General features: G+C 43.9%; 1 protein-coding gene and 1 long non-coding RNA gene across 2 annotated transcripts; both read left to right on the forward strand.

The window, feature by feature from the left end:
• Positions 1-1,580: 1,580 nt before the first annotated feature.
• LOC123154561 (uncharacterized) lies at positions 1,581-5,617 on the forward strand. The gene is made up of 4 exons (XR_006476905.1): positions 1,581-2,689; positions 2,862-2,996; positions 3,113-3,303; positions 3,437-5,617. It is a non-coding gene; the product is annotated as an uncharacterized lncRNA (long non-coding RNA).
• Positions 5,618-22,672: 17,055 nt separating this feature from the next.
• Positions 22,673-24,150, forward strand: LOC123149179 (peroxidase 2). Its single transcript, XM_044568737.1, has 2 exons — positions 22,673-22,987; positions 23,107-24,150. The coding sequence occupies exons 1-2, from the start codon at positions 22,766-22,768 to the stop codon at positions 23,923-23,925; spliced, it is 1,041 nt and encodes a 346-aa protein (XP_044424672.1). The 5' UTR covers positions 22,673-22,765; the 3' UTR covers positions 23,926-24,150.
• The last annotated feature ends 661 nt before the right edge of the window (positions 24,151-24,811 follow it).

Here is a 24,811-nt window from a genome sequence, read left to right on the forward strand (position 1 = left end):
CCTGAGATTTTCAAATTTCCTATGATATTTTCTGTCCTCAGATTTGCATATTCCCTGTGATATGTTCATACATTGCCCAGTTTTTATTAACATTGCATCTTCATATATCTAAATCATGTAGAAAATGCAGTGCAACACCAAATGGTACAGCACATAACCATATAATGCCTGCACTGTGCATATACATGTACTGTTCATGCTCATACATTGCCCAGGTTCTATGAACATTGTCCAGGCTCATGTCTAAATTATGTAAAAAATGCAGAGAATGACCATATGTAACAGCACATGACCATATAATGCTTGTACTGTTCATACATACATATATATATAATCCATGTACTTTATCCTGCACTTGACATGACCAAATGGCACATCACAGTACCAATTCCAGGAGAAAATACACAGCATACATGACCAAATGGCACCTGACCAAATGGCAAAGCTCTAATATAGCCCAGCTCACAACACAGTATATCACATTAGAATTTTTGTTCAAATTACAAAGCTCATGTAAGAACAAGCACAGATCACAACTATGAAATTACCAAAAGATTACACACACCCCAGATCATCTAACTTAACTAACAACATTTCAAACAGGATGGTAACAAACATCCCAATGCCATTACACAAGCCAAAGTACTAAACTTCAGTACTGTCCAGACTTGACACGCCTCCAACAACTCCCGCGTTCTCGTCGGTGACGCCGGAGCAGGCGGTGACCGTCCTCCTTGCCAGCATTCCAACCTTTGGCAGAGGCACCACCACCTTGAGCACCTTCCGATCGATACACGAGTCACGCAGCAATGCATTGACCTGCAATTCCCACCTGTCAGAGGGCAGCTTGATGTCAATCAGCTTGCCGTGAAGCTCCTTCAGCACGCCCATGCGAAGTCCGGCTCACACGCACCGTCAGGGAGGCCTTCATTGCGGGCGCGGCTCGGCTCCGGCCGAAGACATGGTGGCTCTCCGCGGCGCCACACCTGCTGCGGGAAACCCACCCGTGCACGCTGACGGTGGACGATGGAATCGCAGGCGCGAGCCACTGTTGGGCTAGCTTTGCCTCCGCCCGCACAGGAAGCGGCGCTCATGCGCTAGCCGGGGCGGGTGACGGCTGGGACAGCTTCGCCTCCGCCCGCATAAGAAGGAAGGGGCCGGTGCAGGCTGGGACAACACTGCCTCGGCCCGAAGGACTCCTACTCTTGCCGGGGCCGGGAACAGAGCTACCGGAGGCCGCCGCCGCCGCCGGCGGCGGCGGCGGCCGTGGTTCTAGGGTTAGCGATTTCTATCTAATTTTGGGGATCGAATTGGGGGATTTCCTCTTTTCTCGCTCGGGTTAGGAGAAACTGAATCGGCCCGCGTCGGCCTGTGCTGATGTGGCAGGACATGTAGTCGTGTACGTACGTGGGTCTGCCGCAGGACCGTCGATGGACCAGTTTCGCAAGTAGCAGGATCGTAACGAGGCAACGCGCAAGCTCCAAGACCGTTCTGGACCAAACCAGCGAGTACGTGCAATTCACTCCTTTTATAATTGTATGTTGGCTGGCTCGAGACGCCTCTTCCTCTCTCGAGAAGGCTCCAGCAGGCCGCCGCCCGCCGCTTATCCCCACCGCCTCCGCCGCACCGCCTCCACACCACCTCCCAACAGATCCCTATATAAGAAAGAGACCCAACTTCGCCTATGCATAAGGACAGGGCACGACCACAGAGGGACGGCTCCATCGATCTGCCTCCAGAGGCGTACATGGGAGGGGCTGCGTCGAGCCGCCGTGTCCATCTCGCCGCCCAGCGCCTCATCCCCTCCGGCCGCCCAGATCCCCTCGCCATCTTGCAAGTCCAGCCCAACCACGACACGGCCGATGTCAAGCGGGCCTCACCGTTATGGCCATCTTGGCGCCGCTGGGTTCTCCGCGCCGCCGATGCCTAGGCCGACCCAACGTGCGCCGCCCGCACCCCGCGTGCGACGGCCGGGGGCTCCGACGCCCACGATAGCGAGCACGCTCCAGCCTGGCTCACCATGCGCCATCTTCCCTGACGCCCTGAGGGTGGCCACCCCAGGACCTACCTGGCGGACGAGGTTGGGACGGGTCCAAGGTTCTTCGCCGAAGTCCATGGCTTCACGAGCCCAACGACCAGAAGCAGGCATCCATGGAGGGATCCTCGAAACGCCACCCGATGCTCCCTCCCTCTTCTTTCACTTCTCTAGCTAGCTGAAGGAAGGGCTCGAGCCGAGAGCGCTGCCTCCGTCGGTCTCTGGCTCCCCAGCCGGTCTCCGCTATCCGGTCCTCGCAGGCCCTCTTCCCCTCCTTCGTTCCTTAACAAAAACATTAAGTACTTCTTGCCTCTCCATTCTCTTTCCTACAATTCAATTAACTGAGTCAGAAACATATTACGGGATATTGCCGGTTGATCGATTGCTTTAATTAGTTGTTGGTTAGTAAGTCTACCGCGTGTACACGAGTACGAGCAATGGATGTTTGTGAAGGCTATGAGATACTGGAAATCAAGGAGCTAATTGTTTGGGTCACTTGACTGAATTGTAACTGCACCATTTGAGGCGATTTTGCCCTGGTTTTGCTGGGTGGTAAGGTGGTTTATGGGAGTTGCTGAGTTGGTGGAAGATTGGGGCATTTGCATATGGTTGGTACTGAGGAGGACTATGCTGCTGGAGTGGGAAGCAGGAGAGGTATGTTATCCTAAAATGTACACTCTTAACTGTTTTCCATTTGCTGCGTGTTAGCCTGAAATTGGTTATGTAGGAAAATTTTAGGTCGATTTGGTAGAGTTAATTCTTTTTATTTGGTGACTCGGTTTAACATGATGCACACCATATCGATGACAAATTTTTGTTGTTGCAGCAACCGTTGGGATCTTGGATTTTTTTTCCCCGAGCAGAATGTGGGCTTACTACCTTTATATTGAAGCTGATGTAACACGTCAGAAGTTCTCCACTCCTGCATAAATGGACTGCATCATCAACCTGCACTGTTAAGGTCATGCTTAATTGCTTATAGACGATCTAGGTTCAGATTGTGAAGTAGGAACACTCGAATTGTGAATTTACTTGAATCAATACCATGTATTCTTGACACTTTCTCTGATTCTTCAGGTGAAGTTGAAGAAAAGGAAAGAGAACACTGATTCTTCAGGAAAAACTGGATATGGAGCTGCAAGATCTAAATGAAGGACTTCGGGATGGTACTATTGTAATTGTTCATATGCGAATTTACAACTTGTCTGGCTAGACCTATGTTCTGAATAATCTTCATTCCTCCATCCATTGTAACTTCATGTTCAAAGGTAACCACAACTGACATATATGATTCTAATAGTCAAAATTGTGCTCTGTTATTCTGCTCTTTGTTCCATCTGGACATTTAATTATACCCTTTCAAATTTAAATTACTGAACGCGGAGATGAAACCATTTTCAGGTGCTTATGAGACGGAAGTTAAACGAGATGGGACAAGAAAAGAAGGCTTTTCAGGTTTTACTTGCTTAAATTTTCTGATCCATTAATTTTTAGAGAAACATAATTGCATAAATAAGCAGATTTACTTGCTATCCATTGGAATAAAAAAATTGAGCGGAGATATGATTTTACTGTTCATGTTCTTTCTTTTCTATTTGTATTGAGGTTCATGCTCACTCAAATATATCATGTTGTGGGACTGTCTGATCCATGCATACTTTTTTACTTTCAGTTTGTTTTATTGATAGGCAACGTCGTATTTTTTTTAATCAAAAATCTCTATGGGGTTGGTGAATCTGCGTTCATTGGATGATCTCTTCTTTAATATAATAAGAATGGTCCTTTCTTAGAATAGCAAGACCGAATCTGGTTAGGTCGGGTGTGAAATCACCCGACATGGAATGCACTCTATACACCAATTATCTACTTCCATTTTCATTGGCATGAAGTCTGCCATTAACATACATTTTTGTTAACATATGTTTTAGTAAACGTGGGAAGCACCACTGGGTATAGAACAATCGCACCCTTGATAATTAACTTTGTCATTTGTTTCAGACTACAGAAGTTACAAATAATGTTACCCATATGTTTTGTAATGTTCAAGTTAAGATTCTGACGGGGGATAATTACCATTCATCTTCAAATTTATATTCTGAAAAGTTCTTCAGTTCGAACACTAAGGAAGGCTATTTCAGTTTTCACAACTTCTTCCAAGTTGGACAATGAATTTCTATTTCTACTGCCAGTACTTATGTTTTCACTACACCTATATATAGGCTGCACGCAAGTCTGAATAAGAATGAACTAGATGATTAAGGCGTTTTTCTATTATATATAATCATATATTTCTAAAATAAATCCCAGTCTATATGAAATGCTAATGAGATCTTGTGCTGTAAATACATTCTAAAATCTCTTCAATCTGGGGCTTCCTTTAGAGTTTTGTTAGTACTTTCTATGGAAAAATCATTAACAATTCTATCCAGTGAAATGCTGGCCCTTTTCATTCCAACTATAGGACAACTATAAACTCAAACTATGCTGCTTAGCTGTGCTATAATATGCTAACTCTGAACAATTGATTTGCAATCAATTAGCACCAGACGCCATGTTCTTCATTTTCGTCAGCCAAAATGCAGAAGATCGAATTGCCCTTCTCGGCATCCTGTCCTGCCGCCTCTTCCACTTGAAGCTCCTCTGCAGCCATGGTGATGGTTGTGCGCCTCTGTTACTGCAAAACCGCCTACCTCGAGGTATAGAACAACAGCCACTGTTTTTTGCAAATGAAGCCACCAGGGCTTGGCAGGCCATGTCCATCGCGCCGTGTTGTCAAAGTTGCTGCTACTACCTCTGTTTACTTGGCCAAGATCGAACTACAGCCACGGCATCAGATGGTTCCACATGTGCTTTTGTTTGCCCTATAGTTAAATCAAGTGTTCTCTCTTTTGCCGGCCACTAAGAACCAGCTAGAGTGATGGCGGCCACAACGACATGGTGTTTTTCTCCATTAAAAGCAGTAAGTGTATTATGTTCTGATAGTTACCATGTATGTTATCAGGATGTAGTTAATGGCATGGTTAGCATCATGTTATTTGTATAAATTTGTATCTTGATTACATGCAGAAAAAAGATGTGTAAACCACAAATAATTTGTCACTTCTCAGATTTAACTATGCAGCTGTAATACCTTTTGATAGGCTACGAAGCTCTGCTACTCTTAAAATACTATATTCTGCAAACTTTGAGTCTTCGAGTTAAGTTCCCATGTTTCACAGATATTATGAAGGAACATGAAAATGAAGCGGTGGACTACCTTTGCAAATATAGAAAAATATCAATTGTGTTCTGCATCCATCAATATTATTTAGAGCACTCATCAGAAAGTTAGGATCTAGCAGTTCAGTAGTAGTTACGAGTTTGGGCCCCTTTGTAAGAATAGAACTTTTTGATAAATTTAGTAGTGACATGCCAGATGCCATACGGAAGGTATTCTTCAAGAATCAAGAGGATATATATGCTGAAGATCTCATATGTTAAGCGTGTTAATACATGCTTACATCTGTCAAAGTGGAAATTCAAGGAAGAGACGCAATGTATATAACCACACCGTATCGATTCTTACCGGGATCATATATAGATGTCGTCCTCCAAACTATGTGCTCCTTCTGGTTCCATGGTGATTCTTACCGGGATCTATGACGTGCGTATTGGTTGACACTTGCCTTAAAGAATAAATGCAATGTATATAACCGCACCGTATTGACCGTCGCATATTGGACGGGGAAGTGTCACAAAGAATAAACGCAACGTATATAACCACACCGTATCTACCGTCGCGGCGTGCCGCCGCGTGGGGAAAGGCTAGTTCTAAATATACTAAATCTGACCAGGTTTGATTTACCTTATTTTTTTGACTTTTTTTCTATCAGTGAAAGGCAGGCCAATCAAAGGCTGCCACGCTAATTACTGGGGGAGCTGGCCGGGTGTACTTTTGTGTGGATCTAGCGAATGTTGGATTTGCTTCAGAGTTTGGTATTGGCTGAGCCTGCACCGAAGCGGCGTGTTTCCATTGGAGTGCATGCGTGCACTGCATGGTCGGGCGTGTTTTCGTTGGATTGCATGGATGGACTGCATGTGATTTGATTACTAGTACATCCGTTTTGGATCTGCGTGCCTCTCTGTTGACTACCGATTTGTTTATTTCTCTTACTCCGTCCATCCCGTGTCGAAGCCTGCCTGGGCGCAGGATGTCGAGTGAGCTCCTCTGCATCTAGCCATGACCGGCTAGAGATCCTCGACAGCCGTGTGTGGTCTTCGCCGTTGCCGTCTTCCCCACACCCCATACATGTCCTGTACGTCTGGTCTTTGGAGCCACGTCGCGTGGGGCATCTCGGGCGTAGCTGAAGCGGGGGTACGTGCTGCCGGCGGCTGGTTCCCAATGGACAGGTTGCAAGGTTATGTCATGCTTGGTATGTACATAGGGATATTGGATGCATATGTGTGCGATCCTGACTTGTGTATGTCCCCGGGAGTGAAATTGACTAGTAGCATCTGTTTTAGTGACATGGTCTTACTTCTGTTTACTTCCCGGGAAATTTGTTCATCTTACATCTGTTTGTGCCCAATGTTATAATTCTTTTTTTTTGATAAAGGGCTTTTCATTGAATTGAACTATCGAGTTGATACAACCGCATCAAAGATAACCCGGCCTCTGCATATCTAGATGCATACAACCAAAGTACCAGATCCCAAAAAATAAAACAAAAAGACGGAACGCCAGCTGTAGCGAAAAAAGATAAAAGAGGCCTAAGGTGATGCCGGGCCTATCCGAAGGTCACACCGCCATCCATGGGGGTAGAAAATGTCCCTGACCGAGCACTCCAATCGGGTAGAAGCCATCATAAAAAAGTCTCTGTCCTCCGGCCTCTGCAGGATAGACCACATACAGAGCCATCGCGAGCATATATGAATTACCTGCATAGGAGATGAAACACTTTTATGATTAAAAACAATATTATTCCTGGTTAGCCACAACGCCCAACATAAGGCAACCGCCCCCGCAAAAATGTGCTTAGAAAATTGTTTATCTATTCCCCTCAGCCAATTCCCGAACATGTTCCGTACGCTGCGTGGAGGGTATAGATTCGAAGCAATTTGGACCATTGCCCATACCGATCTAGCGAATTTGCAATCAAAAAATAGGTATTTAATGGATTCATTATGATTGCAAAAAACACATTTTATGCTGCCTTGCCAGCTTCGTCGAGCTAAATTATCCCTAGTTAAGATAACACCTTTGTTGAGAAACCAAAAAAAAATCTTCACTCTTAGAGGAATCTTAAGCTTCCACAATTTGCTATTATCAGATGGAACCTCGTTATGAACCAGTGCATCGTACATGGATTTAACCAAAAATCTTCCGTTCAGATGCAGGTTCCATTTAAAGATGTCCGATTCAGCCGACAGTTGGACAGCTTCCAAACGAGTCAGCAGATCGTTCCATGCATTCAAACGAGGTCCAGAAATCGTTCTGCGAAAAGAAATATCCGGGTTTACTTGTCCCAATACCTGCTTAATCGTGACAAACTTATGTCTAACTATTCGATATAAGCTTGGGTATTGCACATTTAGAGGAGTAGTCCCTAGCCAGGTGTCTTCCCAGAATTGAATCTGGGAGCCATCCCTGATCGAGAAGGTGCCAAATTGGAAGAAGAATTCCTTAGCTTTCATAACCCCACTCCAAAAATGAGAGTCACCTGGTTTCCAGTAAACCTGGGAAATTGCTTTGGACCCAATGTATTTATTACGAATGATCTCCTGCCAAACACCATCCTCAGTGAGTAATCTGTATACCCATTTGCTGAGCAATGAAATGTTTTTGATCTCAAGATCCTGGATTTCGAGTCCCCCCTTGACTTTTGGGCCGACATATAATATTCCACCTAGCCAAGCGATATTTATTTTTTCATTTTCACTCTGCCAAAAAAACCTTGATCTAAAATAATCAAGGCGTTGGAGAACACCTTTTGGCAGATAAAAAAAATATAGCATATAAAGAACCATGTTGGTAAGTACCGAGTTGATAAGAACTAGTCGGCCCCCATAAGACAGGAGTTTGGCCTTCCAGCTCGCCAACCGTTTCTCCAGTCTTTCTTCAACATGTTTCCATTCAGCGATTGTCAAACGCCGATAATGAATAGGAATACCTAGATATCTAATCGGAAATTGGCCTAAATGGCATCCAAATATCTCCGCATAATCTTGTGAATTTTCCGCGGCTTCGCCAAAACAGAATAGTTCACTTTTATGAAAGTTTATCTTCAGGCCCGAGAGCTCCTCAAAAGCACATAATACCAACTTGAGGTTTCTGGCCTTTTCAAGGTCGTGATCCAAAAACAGAATTGTGTCGTCCGCGTACTGCAAAATTGAGAGGCCTCCTTCTACTAGATGAGGAATGACCCCGGTGATTTGTCCAGCTAGTTTGGCCCTCTCGATGAGAGTAACTAGCATATCAGCTACGATGTTGAAAAGGATAGGAGATGCGGGGTCGCCTTGACGAAGCCCTTCCTAGTCTGGAAATAATTGCCTACGTCATCGTTGACCTTGATAGCCACACTACCTCCAGACACAAAACTCTCAACCTATCGGCACCAAGTGTCAGAAAACCCTTTCATGCGAAGAGTTTGGAGCAAAAAAGGCCATTTCACTTTATCATAAGCTTTCTCGAAGTCAATCTTAAAGATGACACCGTTCAACTTTTTACGGTAAAGCTCATGAATTGTTTCATGGAGAACAACAACACCGTCTAAAATGTTCCGTCCTTGCATGAAAGCCGTCTGAGAAGGTTTCACTACATGGTCAGCGACCCCATTCAGACGGTTGGTCGCGACCTTGGTGAAAATCTTAAAGCTCACGTTTAATAAGCAAATCGGTCTATACTGTTGAATCCAATTGGCATCCTTTGTCTTTGGTAAAAGAATAATTTCACCAAAATTTATTCTGGAGATGTCTAGTCTATGAGCATGCAGTTCATTAAATAATTGAACTAGATCAAACTTTAACATATCCCAAAAAAATTGATAAAACTCCGCCGGTAAACCATCCGGTCCTGGAGATTTGTTATGATCCATTTGAAAAACCGCAGTCCGAATTTCCTCCTCAGTGAATGCAGAGGTTAGGAATTCATTTTCCGCAGCCGAAACTTGCTGAATGTCATGACAAAGAGACTCATCCAACTCCAGCGTAGTTTCCGAGGACGGACCAAACAAGTCATTATAGTATTTTGTAATAAAGTCCTTTAGCGGACCGTCCCCCTCAATGCGGCCCTCATCCTGATCCAGGGTGAAAATTCGTTTCTTTCTATGTCTACCATTGGCTAACATTTGGAAGTACTTCGTGTTATCATCCCCAAGTACCAACGAGTCAGTCTTGCACCGTTGGTACCATTTAATCTCCTCTTCGCGTAAGAGGCGGGCTAGCTGCTCATTGAGATGACTTTTTTGTTCAATCTCGTCCGCAGATAAAAGCCTCACCTCCGCGGTTTTATCTAAGGAGTCTATCAAGACGGATAGTCGCAGCTTCTCTTTCTTATAAATCCCGACAGTATGTTTAGCCCAGCCACGGAGGAATTGGCGCAACGCCCTAATGCGATTGTTCCAACGCTGAATCGGTGTATCGCCCCGTGTTGGGCGTAACCACACCTTTTTAACCAAATCCGGGAAGCCCTCTCTAGTGAGCCACCCCAGTTCAAATTTAAACTGATGGCGGCTCGACGTGGTAGCAGGTTGGCCAAAATCAGTGAGCAAAGGAGCATGGTCCGATAAGGCCTCAATCCTCGCCAAAGCTCTTACTGATGCTAATGGATATTTAAATTCCCAGTCTGTAGTGACTAGGACCCGATCGAGTTTTTCGGAAGTCGGGGTAGATCTATTGTTGGCCCAGGTAAATTGACGCCCCGAGAGGGAGAGTTCCCACAGATCAAGACTGTCAATGACCGCATTAAAAAGAAAGGGCCATCAAGTGTCGAACCTATCATTGTTTTTATCATGCCTATACCGCAGAATATTGAAGTCCCCCCCAAGTAACATATGGTGAGGATTTTCTCTGCAGGTGTTGACAAGTTCTTTTAGGAAAGCCGCTTTAAATTCATCTTGAGCGGCTCCATATACGGCAACCAGACTCCAAATGAAATTATCAGACTTATTTCTCAGGTGGAATTTAATATGATACTCCCCCTTTGAAGTTGACAGAAGTTCCAAGTAAGTAGAGTGTATTCCTAAAAGGATACCTCCGGACCTCCCTGAAGGCGGCAGGATATGCCATTCGTAATCTTTGCCACATGAAAAATGGTCCAAATCACGCGATGGAAAGTCTTGCTTACTGCACTCAGAGATTGCCACGAAGTCGAGGGCATGATCTCTAACGCAATCGGAAATATGTTTGTACTTAGCCAAGTCCCCAAGACCTTTGCTATTCCAAAACATTCCTTTCATGGGGAAACTTTGTTACGTTTGGATACTTTGGTCTTCTTCTTAGGGCGACCCTTTTTACTGCCAGAGTTAGACTTGTTCTTACGAACCGATGCAACGAGCTCATAAAGCATCGTATCACGCATGGTGTCTTCAAAGTCTACCTCTATAGAATCATTAACCAGATGAGAGAGGAGTCTGCCTCCAGGGTTGGCATCGGACTCCTCATCCTCCTCATCTCAAACTAATGGGTCCGCCGTGAGAAGCGTTTTAGGAGCAACCGTAAACCGGTCGACCTCCATTTGCTTAAGAGCTTTAACTGAGAAATCAACTACAACATCATTTTTACCCAAAGATATACCAAGACTAGCAATATTTGAAGACATTTTGGCTTTATCAAAAGATAGAAATGATTTGCATGAAGACGTACCATCAAAGTCGAGATTCCGCGATGCCGTTCTACGCATGGCCCTCTCCATGGAATCCTCATCGGTGGCAGGGGCCCCATCAGCCCCCGCGACGTGGCGGCCGCTACGTCTAGGCGTTGAAGACAGCTCCGAAGCAGCCCGCATCCCAGAGGACCGGAAGGGAGGAGTAGACGGCTCCGGCAACACAGCAGTAATCGAAGAACAGAGCCGATCGCCCTCCAAAACAGGGGCAGCAAGAGCAGCCTCCTCGTCCCCCGGTGGCGACGCTTGAGACAGCGCCGGCCCCGGCGATGCAGAGGGAGACCATGAAGGCTGCAGCTCGTTCTCCAGGGCAGCGATCGGAGGAGCAGCCTGCTCAACCTGCGACGGCGGTACTGAAGACATCGCCCGAAGCGTCGCCAACGCCGACTCATGATCTGCACGCACCGCCGGAGAAAAGATGACACCCCGACGACCTGAAGAGTGGGAATTCTGTTTTAATCATACAAATTAAATGGACATTGCAGTAAGATCGGCTTCTTAAATTATTCAGGAGCTGGGTCAATGCAATCTTTTTCTATAGAATTTTCCATGATACCATCCATTTGGTATATTCAGGAGCTGGGGTAATGTAATCTTTTTCAATACTACATTTAGTTTGTGCGTCGGTAAAGGTATGTTAAGTAATTGTATTTGGTTTGCCTTTGATAACCGGTGACATGGTATCATTGTAGTGACATACTAATTTTGATTCATTAATAATTGTATTTGCTTTGCCTTTCTCTTCCTAAAATTGTTTTCAGCTTTTGATGCATGTGTTCTCATGGCACAAATTGGATATCATTGTATCGTTGTCTTTCTTAATTGATCTGTTTTTGTTCAAGCTACCCAATTTATTTAGCCATAATTATGGCCCGATTTTCTGCTACGAGTTGCTTTTTGGCGAGTTCAGATTTGAAGGGTGTGCATTTTGTACAGAAAATTATGTGCTTAACTGGTTCTTAACCCAAGCAGTAACTTTATTTATTGGAGAGTTTTAAATATGTCTTCCTTTTGGACAGATTAAATGAATGGCAACCTGCTCTATTTATCTCTCTTTTTTTTGCTTTATTTTTGGACTTCATTTATGTGTGCACCATATGATGGAAATCATGGGGATCCTCCTTATTTAATAATCATACTATGTTTCAACAAATTAAGGCAAGCTTTAGCCCTACTGTACTATGAGTCCAACAATAATTTGGGTTCAACCAGTAAGAGATTGTACTTTCCGCTCTGGTGTGTGTGTGTATTGTGTTTCCAATCTCAATTCAGTTTCTGGTGTGCACTGGGGAACCGGCGGAACGAGGTTAGTTAGGCAAGATCCCGATGGGAGGAAGAGGAATCTCCGCTGCTTCCCGGGGTCGCCGTCGTGGTCGTCCCGCCGTGCTCCATAGTCTGGAGTATGCCATCGTCACGGACTTAACGACCATCGCCCGGGCGATTCTTTGCTGTACGCGGCGTGGTCGGTCGCCACCACACTCAACTTCGTGGAGTGACGTCCGGTGTCCACTATCGGGCTCTGCACAGGCGACCTGGGCATGCTGGCGCGCACACTTCTCGCCGACTAATGGGTGATTCTACCTAGACGCATTGGAGGCGAGGGTGCTCAGCGGCTTCGTGTTGCGCGCGTCGCTAGACGCGACCGTCGATTAGGGATCGGTGGCGGGTGCACGAGATGGACGGCCTGCTCGGGTTTGGCTACTCGGTGGAGAATGACAATCATGCATGGATGCGCCTGACCATCACGTCGCAAGGGCTGCCCAACGACAATGTCGTCACGGTATCCAGAGCCTGTACGAGAGCAACTCAAACTTTAAGGTTGTCACGCCGCCAGCGACGAGCTGTAGGGAAATCCACAGCGGGTTTGCGGGCGCGCTTCACGCGGTGGAGCGGCTTGGCTGGCATAGCACACACAAGCGTTTGTGTGGGTAGTTGCTCATCGAGGGACAACCTTTTTTGACAATTTTGTGAGCATTTAAACACTCATCATTGGGTGTGGAAGATGGGGTATATTATATGTACTACGTGATTTTTACATGTATAGAGCAAATCATACACGAATAGATACTGGAGGCTTTTCAAAGAAAATATGATACACTTAGCAAAAGTAAAATGATACCCTGATTTATTCCTTCTAGATTTCCTGGGCGATCTGTTCCTTCCTCGACGATTTTCTTATCTACTCCCAGTCATCGGGTGGATGCGCAGAGAGAGGGAGAGTTCCCATGTATGCGAGCTTTTTTGGTGGGTAGAGAATTCAGGCTATAAACAGGTAGATCCAATCGGCTGCATGCAAACTACCTCGATCTATGTATCCGATCCATGCAAAACCAGGATGGTAAATCAGTCCTAAATTAACTTTACAGGTCAATTCTTTCCTCCGTATATCTTTTCTTTTGTCAAGCCTTTCCTTGGGTCCTTCTACATGCGTAGCCTAAAAAAATGAGGAAGTACTCTACAAGTTTTTTGTGTGTGTGAATAAGAGGAAGTACAAGCTAACAAGAAAAATAATTTACTACATGGCATATGTGATAAGCTATAAAAAGCATAAAAATAATTTTGTCCTGGAGGTCGTTCGGTTGGGAGTATTTAGGATCACTAATTAACCGCTTTACATGAGAAATGTTGGGAAGTTGACACAAATCTAGGGAATAAATTGGAAGCATGGACTGGCTTAACTGAATATGGAAATCGTACCTCTTCACCGTCCTCAATCTGTAGAAATTGTAAAATTACCACATACATGGATTTTACAAGAAATATGCAATGCTTTCAATTTTAAAAAATATGCAACGCCTTTGATTTAGAAGTACATCAGTTGGATCATCATTTTTATTTGAACTTACTTGGGTCAACATGGATGTACTAATCCCATCTAACAATATCTGAGGCATTATACTACTCCATATACTCACGACACCCATACCCAATGATCCGATAGTACCATGCACCAGGCTTAAACCACCTCAGGATCACCTTCAAGAATTGTATTTTTCTAAATGTACCATCTACTGCCTTAACTTTACAACAAAATAATGGACTAAATTCATACTTTTTGTAAACCTAGATATATGACTGTTAATTAGCTAAAACATAAACTATAAAACATCCATACACATCAATAAACATATCATTCACACATTTACACTATTATATAACCAGATGATCCTTAAGACTATATTTATTTATACACAAACAAACACAACCCGATGACAAAGTTAAGATATCATTTCAAATTAGTTCCAATCAGCTTTTGCGATAGCATGTCTACATGTCTTTCTGTCATTCCATTTCGTAGTTCAACTCTATATGGTATATTTTGCATCAAGGAAAAGCATTATTCTCCCAATTTACACCCTTCATTTCAAATTAGCCACCTTCCCTGGTGAACATATGATTCTCTCCACAACTTCCTTTGTGTATTCACGTCAAATATAACACATTGGTCCGATCAATATCTTCTATCAAATCTTATCATTCGATATGAGTACCTTCACACTACAAATGTACTTTCATAATACAAATGTAACAACTCATATATATTTCCCCTCACCAAGACGTCTACTTTCAAAAGCGTGTTCTCTTTCACCAATAGTGTTAGGAATATCCACAAAGAGACCTCTTCGTTCAACATACCCCATATCTGCGATCCTCAAGACATAATAATCAGCACAACTATTAAGACAAGGGAAAACTAGTATTTTCCATTACATGAGCAAAAAATAGCACTTACACACGCAACGTATCGATGGGGTGCGGCGTGCCGCCGCACGAGCTAAGCTAGTTTCTCTATGCGTTGCAACAGGGATATACTTCGGTTCAGAGCAAACAAAATGTATTTAAATCAAGATGGTTTAATTTGCCCTCGTGGTATTTCTCCAGAGAACATTCCCCATGAAGAATTGCATCTAACGACAATGATACACCGCACATGATCCGCTAACATTCGGTTCATGTCCGTGTATGGCATGGATCATGGTGCGCCCATTCAACAACAACAATATGATGATGGACAATGTCTAGAAGGTCGGTGAAATCTAATGAGTGGTTGTATGCGAGTATTTGAAAAAACTCCCACAGGGTATAATGTAGGCTTATCGTGGTTGGTGTAGATTGAACAATGAAATTGGACCTCCACAATGCATGATTTGAGCTCTTCTTCGTCTGAAAAAGAGCTAATCTTGGTGGTGCGATGGTACGCTTAGAAGAGCTTTGCATGCATCAGGGATAAAGATGAAAATAGAGTGGAAACTTTCCACTTTTCTGGCAGAAAAATGGAAACGGAGAGGGAAATGAAAATTTACAAATCAAAAATGGAAATGAAATTTTCTGTGGGGAAACGGAAATGGAAACAGAATGATGTTTTCCGATGGAACAAGCGCGAAAAAGGAATATTCCATTTCCATTAGTACAGAACTTTTCGTTTTGAATTGGAGCACATGACTATTTTGTAGCCCAACAAACACACAATTAGGCCCAATATACATTGAGCAGAATCGCCTAGATGACCCAACTTCTATAGTACGGTAGTACCACTACTACTACTACATAGAGCATCGGAGTACATGAGTAGAATCCCTAATCCCTAATCGAGCACACCGCCATCGGTGACATATCCTATTATATAGCCATGATATATCATTATATTTCATAATCTTCTTATAATCAAACAACTTTGTTGATTTCCTTGTTTTTCTGTGTATGGTTCAAGGGGCTTTCAGTTTCAGTGAACACTCCGCTTCCGTCTCTTGAGTCCGTGCCGTAGTCACTCCATTTTCGTTTCTGGTAGTATTTGTTTCCCTTCTGTATTCGTTTTCGCTTCCACGCAAAAATATGAAAACAAATATGGCAACATTCAGTTTCTTCCGTTTTCATCCCTAATCAGGGATGATGATGATGTCCAATGATGCATCAAGAGGATAGCTTTGTAATGTTCCACTATGTGCATCAGCCAGTGGAACATACCTTCGTGCTACCTGTGTCTCTCCCTGTGTGTGCGTGGTAGATCAATACATCATGGTGACGCAAGGAGAAGAAGCAAACACCCTGGATAAGTTGTGTCATGTCACTACTCGAAGCTCAACTAGAATAACTTTTCCCACAGAAAAGCTAGTGATCAGATGTATTAGTAAAACATCAGACACGTCTAGGGAGCGTCTGGCTGCTCCCTAGCGCTCCAGATCGGCCGGCCAAAAATAGAAATATCGTATCACGAATCCATAAAAAGGAAATAATTTGCCCCCCCCCCCCCTAATCCATAAGAAAACTCCAATCCATATGAGGAAAAGGACATCGATAACGTCAAACTTTCAGGATTTGACCATGGCAAATCAAACGCTTTCGATGGCAATATTAGTGACGCGAGGATAACAATTTTAGTTGCAAGCTTTCAGCTCCGTACTCAGTGTATTTTTTTGTCAGAAAATTGTCTTGCGTGTCAACTAAACTTGTCATCCTTGCGTCACTAAAATTGTCATCTAAACGTTCGATTTGCCATGGTCAAATCCCAAATGTTTAGTATTATCATTTCCGTAGGAAAAAGTATCAAGTATACAAAAAAGAAAAAGAACAATTGCAAAAATGTCCAGTCGTGCACAGGTGTGAACACATTTAATTCAAGTTTCAAATTTTTTAAAACTATAAATTTTAAACCGCATGCCGGAATTAAGATCCGTTGTCATCGTTGGAACCCTCGCAACGTGCTCTTTGAAATGAGATCCAACATGGGTATGTTTCAATTTATTTTGGCAATTTAGTCTCCGTTTGATGCAACTGGCTATTATTCAATGTGGAACTACCTAACAGTTGATGTGTAACTTTCGCCCTACACATGGATGTGCCGATTTCACTGATGACACTTCGCCCCAAACTACCCACTGCCAAGTGAGATGTGCCACTTCATTTGCTGCCCCGGCCAACTACCTAGTAGTTGATGTGTAACTTTTCTCATGTATGTGCAAGTGCATTTTTCACTTTTGCTGCCTCGCCAACTGCCTACAAGTGAATATGCAACTTTAGATATTGCCCCGACCAACTGCCTAACAGTCAATGTGCAACTTTTCTCCATTCCTTGTGGAGGAGTAGTTTTCAATGCTAGCACCATGTCCCACCCACCCCAGCTAGTGAGTTGTGCAACTTTAGGGTCCCACCTATCAGCAACTTCTCTCTATGCTCAAGGTCTCATGGATGTGCAGTTTTTTCATCATTGAACAAATATCTGCTAGTGTGATGTGCAACTTCATCAGTTGCCCTGGCCAACTGCCTAACAGACTATGTGCAATTTCATCCGTTGCACCCATCAATTGAAGCTACATATCCACAAGTAGAAACGGAAAAGAGTTGCACATCGACTACTAGGGAGTTAGCTGAAACAACAGACTAAGTTGCACATACAACTGGCATGGTACGTGGGGCATGGTGTGCCAGTAGCGAAAGACTATATCATCAACATGTAGGGAGGGGGAGGGTTGCACATCGACTACTAGGTAGTTGGCCATGGTATACTAAACTAGTTGCACATCACAAAAAGTTGGTGCTATAGCTGCTAGGTTATAATCTCGCAAGAAGTTGGAGCATGCAGCTCCAAAATCGGTTTCGAAAAAATTACACCATTGCGGTACTAAAGTTGCAAAATACGTGATCAACAAAATTCCAAGAAAAACATATAACACCATATAGAGTACTATAGAGTTGTACTCACCAAAGTCAGCATACAAAAAATCATCGAGACATACCCATGCGGGATCTAGTTTCAAATATCTTCTTGCGAGCATTACAATGCTGAAAAACGAATCTGAATTCTGACCCTCAATTTGAAAGATATGGCTTTTGAAAATAACTGAAAACCCTAAATAAATGGACACTAATACAAGGAATCTCTTACTCACGTGAACATTCTATAGTTTGTGCATTGTCACAAGTAAAAACAAAACAAGGAATACAGGACTGCATGCATGCATGTATGAGAGCCGGCTGATACGCACTTTTTAGAATTAGGGAAATACAGTCGTGCTAGCGTCGATAAGTTGGTTTTTCGGTCTTGTCACTATCTTTTAACCAATACGTCCAGGGGCGGAGCTAGACTAATTCAAGGGTATGCAATAATTTTTGCAAAAGGAAATCAGTATATATGCCCATATATACATGTATATGCGTGATAGCAATCTTTTCACGTGTAGAACTCAGGAAAAACGAAATGCATGGCCATCCCGTGACCTCGCGCTTCATTCCATACCCCCCTGGGTTTAAATATTTGCTTGGGATGCTACCGTATCAATAGACCTTAATATCTGGAACATGCCTTTTATACTACCAGCCCTGCCTCCTTCCCTCCTAGGCTGCTGAGCACACGACACGGACCAGTGACAGGGGACAGACGGGAGACGACGCAGTAAACCCCGCCATACCCAGGGGCCGGTGCAACAGTGCACTACGCGATTGCGGCACGGGCGTTCTCTATTCGTGCTCACCTTATCCTCGGCAAGCATGGCGCACACAGGACACACTCCACAGCAATGACGCAATAACATAATTCTATGAGCTTTTCAACCTTCAATATGTCTCGGTTTCTGATTTTCGAGAGCATAGGATGATCTTTACTGTGTTGATTGATTTTTTTTCAGAACATTTTTTTTGGTTAATTCATTCTAACCTGTTGCAATTAACCAAATTTAAGCACTAACTTGCCATAGTTTACTTAAGACTTGAGAGAAGATCTAAATTGACTTGGCAGCAGGCATTGCAATTTTCTCCTTATTTTCAAAATGTCACAAACCTATTATTGGAGATTGTTGCGAGAAAGACAAATCGTAGTTTCATCATGGTCATCGTCAACTTTCATGTCTTATACTATTATTATATGATAGAAAAGAAATTATAGCTTCGCATACCCATGTAAAAAATCCTGACTCCACCACTGAATACGTCTCAGATCGCTAGCTTCTAGTAGGCTACCGGCGATTTGTTTTCTTTCTTTTGGTTTATGCGTTTTTCACTCTTATATTCTATATATAAGTTTTTAGTGAAAGACAAAGTTTGACAAAAAAACATTATTCAAAAAACAAGTTCAGGAAATTAAATAGATGTTTTCAAATTCAAAAAAATGTCAAAAAATACGGAAATGTTTTAATATGCGGTGAAGAATTTTTTAATATGTGATGATTATTTTCTGAATACAAACTATTTTTTAATTTACTTTGAACATTTTATAATATAAAGTTATTTTTTATATACGAATAAATTGTACACATGGAACATTTTCTTAATACAAATTGGACATTTTTTATAGAAGCTTAATCCTTTTTAGTATACAATGAATTTTTTAATATATGGTAAACATTTTATAATATACACTAAACTATTTTAAAACACATACTGAACAACTGATCGTGTATTAAAAAAATGTTCGCAGATTAGAATATAATATATATATGACTAAAATTTGGTCACGCATTCAAAAAATGTTCAGAATTTTAAAAGGACACCCAGGAATTGAAAATTGGTCATAAATTTGAAAAACGTTCAGATGTTTTTTTAAAGTAAAATAAAAAAGAAAAGGAAAAAAGAACGAAAAACGAACATAAAAACAAAATAAAAAACCAAAATACAAATAGATAAAATAGATAAAAAGAAGAGAGAAAAAAACGTTTGCAACCATCCCAAAATGGCCAGAGAGGTTCCTAAAACAGAGTCCCAAAACCCCACAATGCTCTTCCTCACGGCCTCCATGTGCGGTCGCCGGTGCTGCAGCCGCCAATGCTCCTCATGTGTGGATGTGGTAGGCTCCCATGGCTCTTCTTCCCACAGCCGAAGCGGGCCGTCGGTGCTCCTCCACGCGCCATGGTGTGCACCTCCTCCTCAAGAAGCCAGCATGAGCTGACGACAACACAGAGAGAAGATGAGGGGAAGGGGGAGGGGGAGATTGTGCGGGGCTGTGACGACGATGTCACGGGCGGGAGATGAGGTCGACCGTGTTGGCGGCGGTACAACAACAACAACAACCACCCCCCCCCCCCCCCTCTCTAAGTCTGAGAATGACGAGCATTGTTGTGCGTGGCTGTAGAGAGGAACGGGATAAGGTTGTGCTCGCGCCCATGTTGTTCATGCTGAGAAAACTTGGAACGAGCGAATGAAACAGATGACATGGCAGGACCTGTTCACCAAGATTCGTATAAGCTATCGAATGGTAAATGGAGAGTTCGCTCGGATGCATAAAAAAAGTGACGCCAGATTTGGTTTTTTATAGACCGTGATTTTGAATACTTTGATGTGTTTGGAGCAAATAAAAACTGAAGTTTTTATAAACTGTAGTATTTCTGGAACTGTAAAACTGTGACATTTTTGTTGTATTTGGAAAAGTGGTCCTGACCTCTTTTTAAAATAAAACAAGAGAAAACTTCGGAGAGAGAGAGAGAGAGAGAGAGAGAGAGAGAGAGAGAGAGTTGTTCAAGGAGTGTGGATTTTTGGAGGCCGAGCTCCAGTGAGCTCGGTATTTTGAAAAAAAATCAAAAAGTGTATTTAAAAGTTCCAAAAAAATCTGAAAAAAATATCACGAAAACTTATATCTATTCCGCAAGGACGTGTTAAATTTCATCGAAAAATGTTGTGATTTGTAGGCTGTACAAAAATAACAAATTTCTGGCCCAATAACAAAAATAAAAGGCCCATTAAAAAATGTGTATTTGTCTTTTTCCTGTAGGCCACATGTAAACGTATAATACTGTGAAATTTTGCATATACATAGTATACATGTGCATGTGTGTTCAAAAAATAAATTTGAAAATTTTCATGCTCCAGAAAAATAAAAAATAAAAACAAGCTCATTGGAGCTCGGCCTCCGATGGCATTTTCCGTTTGTTCAAGTCGCTACCTAAGTCGAGATAAGAATAGCTGTGATCGCTGCCTTTGATTTTTGATTATATAAAAAAGTATGGTAAACGAGTTGTAATATATATCCTGATTATTAGGCGTTTCGGTAGATTAGATTGTGTTTCATCGGTCCCTCGGGTCCATCTTCCGGCGACCTGCGACTCCTCCATCGTCTCTCTGCAGCCATACCAAAGGTATAGAGCACATTCATATGTAGTATGCTAAGTCGATGTTTACGTGGCTTGTAGCTTAATCTTTATTACATAAATAAGACACATATTTACCATGAAGAAGGAGAGATATGTTGTGTGCAAGTGGTTGGGAGGCGTGCTCTGGTTTTTTTCTTGTTCTGAAAAACCAAGCTGTCCACGGTGTATGGTTTGCACGATGAGCTGGATAGCATCTGAGTATAATAGTTGTTTAAATAGGCTTAACCTTCCAAAAGAACTATAGTATTCGGAAGAAACCTTCGTGATGTTTCGGTCCACTTAAAACCTGCCATGTCATTACCGTTTACAAGTCTCGATCCAGAATTCACAGGATCAGTACGACAGTTGTGGCTTCAACAGTTCAACTACTTGTGCTTCATCACGTCAACGGAAAAACTACGTGCCATGCGCTGTAACATCATCCTGTTAAGAGTTTCCTCGTTTCTCAAGAATTTCACATGGAACCGAGAAAAAAAAATCTGAAGTGAGCGCGTGGATAGGGGGAGCTGGAATAACAGCGAGTGGCTACCACACTCCTCATGATATATGTAGGGTTGTGTAGGAAGAAAGAAGGTTGACGTACGTGCTGGCATGTGCGCTTACGGGAACAGCTTGCGAATAATACATGGAAGTTGGGCAAGTTGCGTGTTCCTTGCACAAGCCAGTTCTCTTCAACTCGAATACATTTCTCGTCTTGTAGCTGGAACTGAAATAAAGTAGGGCAACAAGGCTCTGGTTTCGTCTCTTCGGTGGAAGACTTGTAGGGTGGCGGGCATGTGGTAGGTGCGCACGATCGGCACATATATCCGGCGCATGTGGCAGCTTGTTTATTCCCTCGTTTCGCGTGCCATGTCATATGCACGACGAGGTTAGTTGAACGGTGTAAAACAAGTGGTTTACGTTGCGTGAGCGGCGAGAACGCATGGCACAGTGCGGGGATTGTTGATGAGAAGACGGAGGTTGCCGCGTGTGCATGTGTGTTCTTTGTTAAGACTTAAGAGGATAAACGGGATTCTCGCGAGTCAAAGTACCAACATGGGGATCGGTTGGGTAGGAATGGGACGACGGCCTAGCCGACACTCTCCGTGATTACCTTTTCGACCCCTTTGTTCTTTACGCATGCATGATCGCGACGTCGCAACACTCGCTTGATAGCTTCCGTTCTGGTTCGTAGTAGTAGCCTTGTCTTGTTCATTGGCTGATGATCGATGAAATGTACCGTTTAGATCAATCAATAATATCCGAGGGGTTGGTGTATATTCCTATATATCATTTCCACGTGCATACACAAGAGAAAGTTCGAACCAGGTCATTGGTGTTTGGATGGTTGCAGGCATTATCGATAATTGGATCCATCATCGATGTGTAGTGGTCAAGTGGTGTTCTTTGGGTGTGCGTAGTGTACTCCTATGTATATATTGCGTCTTCGTGTAGCCAGATCAGCAATACCCCGTGCAGATAGCATTATTTATATATACCCACAGCATCGCATTTTCAAAGTCGCTGGCAGTACATGGTTTACCAAAATGAAATAACAATCGTTGGTACATTCCTGCTGGGCTCTCATTATCGGTGGCTCGGTGCTGTACTCAATCATGCATATGAACGGTTCCTTCGAATAAAAATAGCTAGGTGCAGAAAACCACGCATCAACCGTTAAAAAACTAGCCGAACCCGCCGTTATATACCCCCGTCGAACCTTGAGCACAGCACCACATCATCTCACCAAGCAGCAGCTAGCTAAGCTAAGCCAAGCCTAGCCAAAGCTTCTCTAGCTTCGATAGTCCAGGAAACATGAGGCTCGCAGTGGTTCTCCTGTGTGCCCTGGTGGCCGTCCAGGTCGCGCTCCTCGCTGCATCGTCGGCGGAGGCCGGCGAGCTGGTGGTCGGGTACTACGACAAGAAGTGCCGGGGCGTGGAGAACGTCGTCCAGTGGCACGTCAGGAGGGCGCTCAAGACCAACCGCCGCGCCGGCGCCGCCCTCGTCCGCCTCCTCTTCCACGACTGCTTCGTCAGGGTACGTACATTTCGTGCACCGTGCAGTAGTTTCACTTTCACCTGGGTTTGCATTATCTGGTCTACGTTTCTGTCTAGCCAGCACAGAGTAACATAACGATGACATGCACATGCATGCAGGGTTGCGATGCCTCTGTCCTGCTTGACGCGTCCCCGGAGAACCCTCACCCGGAGAAGGAGGCGCCGGTGAACATCGGGCTGGCGGCCTTCGACCTCCTGGAGGAGATCAAGGCGGCCGTCGAGGACAGGTGCCCCGGCGTGGTGTCCTGCTCCGACATCCTCATCTACGCGGCCCGCGACGCGGCCCACGCCCTCAGCAACGGCAACATCCACTTCGACGTCCCTGCCGGGCGCCTCGACGGGCACGTCTCCTCGGCCGCCGAGGCCCAGGCGGAGCTCCCGGACTCCACCTTCACCGTGCAGCAGCTGATCGACAACTTCGCCCGCAAGGACTTCGACGTGGAGGAGCTGGTCATCCTGTCCGGCGCGCACTCCATCGGCGTCGGCCACTGCTCCTCCTTCACCGGCCGCCTCACCGCGCCGCCGGAGCAGATCAACCCGGCCTACCGCAACCTGCTCAACCACAAGTGCCACCAGGGCGCCAACCCCGCCGTCGTCAACAATGTCCGCGATGAGGACTACGAGACGGTGTCCAAGTTCATGCCCGGGTTCACCAGCCGGGTGCGCAAGATCAGCGACTTCCTCGACAACACCTTCTACCACAACAACCTCGCCAGGATCGTCAGCTTCAACTCCGACTGGCAGCTCATGACCCACACCGAGGCCAGGGGCCACGTCCACGAGTACGCCGACAACGCCACGCTCTGGGACGGGGACTTCGCCGACTCCCTGCTCAAGCTCAGCAAGCTCTCCATGCCGGCAGGCAGCAAGGGCGGCATCAGGAAGAAGTGCAGCATCGCCACCCACCCTCTCTACTAAATCATACTACGTACGTACGTAGTACGTCGGTACATGCATATGCATGCATCAAGGTCATCCAAAGAAGAAGAGAACCTTTGCCCCTGGCGGTGTGCAGATTTCTTCCATAATCATGTGGTTTTTCTCGTTCAAATCCATTCTTTTGATTCCCATTGGTTGTGTGTTTTAGTTATGGCTACATATATGTATCACGGTAATTAATAAAGTTACGGTCTTTCAAATGTATTACAAATGATCAGAAACATCATTATCGTGAGTCGTGAGTCGTGACACTACAAGCATAAAGCATCAAAGCCACATGAGAGAGCATGCACCTACCTGACAAACCTTACCAACCACATGATCCGTGCTAATCTGATACTCCCATCAATTTATTTTTGGACTGTGATATATATCGAGCGTTACGTATCATTGTGAAAAGTGAAAAGTGAAATGCAGGTTCCTAATTGTGAAATAGTAACAACAGAAAGTGAAATTCTAATATATCATCGTGAAACTGATTATTTCAAAATGTGAAATATACGCTTGAATTTAAACGTTGTTGAAAAATATCCAAGATTGATATAATTTTAGAGATTTTGGTTCACCCACCCTCTCTACTAAATAAGTCACACGTACATCGGTGCATGCATATGCATGCATGAGGTCATCCAACGAAGAACCACTGCATGTTGTTGTGTGTGGATTTCAATAATCTTGTGGTTTTTCTGGTTCAGTCCGTTATTTTCATTCTCATTTGTTGCTTATTTATGGCTACATGTATGTATCACGGCAATAAATTTATGGTCTTGGCAAAAGACAATGTATTACAAATGACGTTTCAAAAAATGTGGTACAAATGATTATAGATATGAACGTGGTGAGTCGTGATGCTACAAGCATAAAG

The sequence above is a fragment of the Triticum aestivum genome, chromosome 7A, assembly GCF_018294505.1.
Source record: "Triticum aestivum cultivar Chinese Spring chromosome 7A, IWGSC CS RefSeq v2.1, whole genome shotgun sequence".
Lineage (NCBI taxonomy): Eukaryota > Viridiplantae > Streptophyta > Magnoliopsida > Poales > Poaceae > Triticum > Triticum aestivum.

Bases quoted from the DNA above. Each gene is read 5' to 3' on its own strand.
- LOC123149179 (XM_044568737.1), top strand. From the start codon at position 22,766: ATGAGGCTCGCAGTGGTTCTCCTGTGTGCCCTGGTGGCCGTCCAGGTC. The intron at 22,988-23,106 runs GTACGTACATTT...ACATGCATGCAG, and splicing joins TCCACGACTGCTTCGTCAGG to GGTTGCGATGCCTCTGTCCT.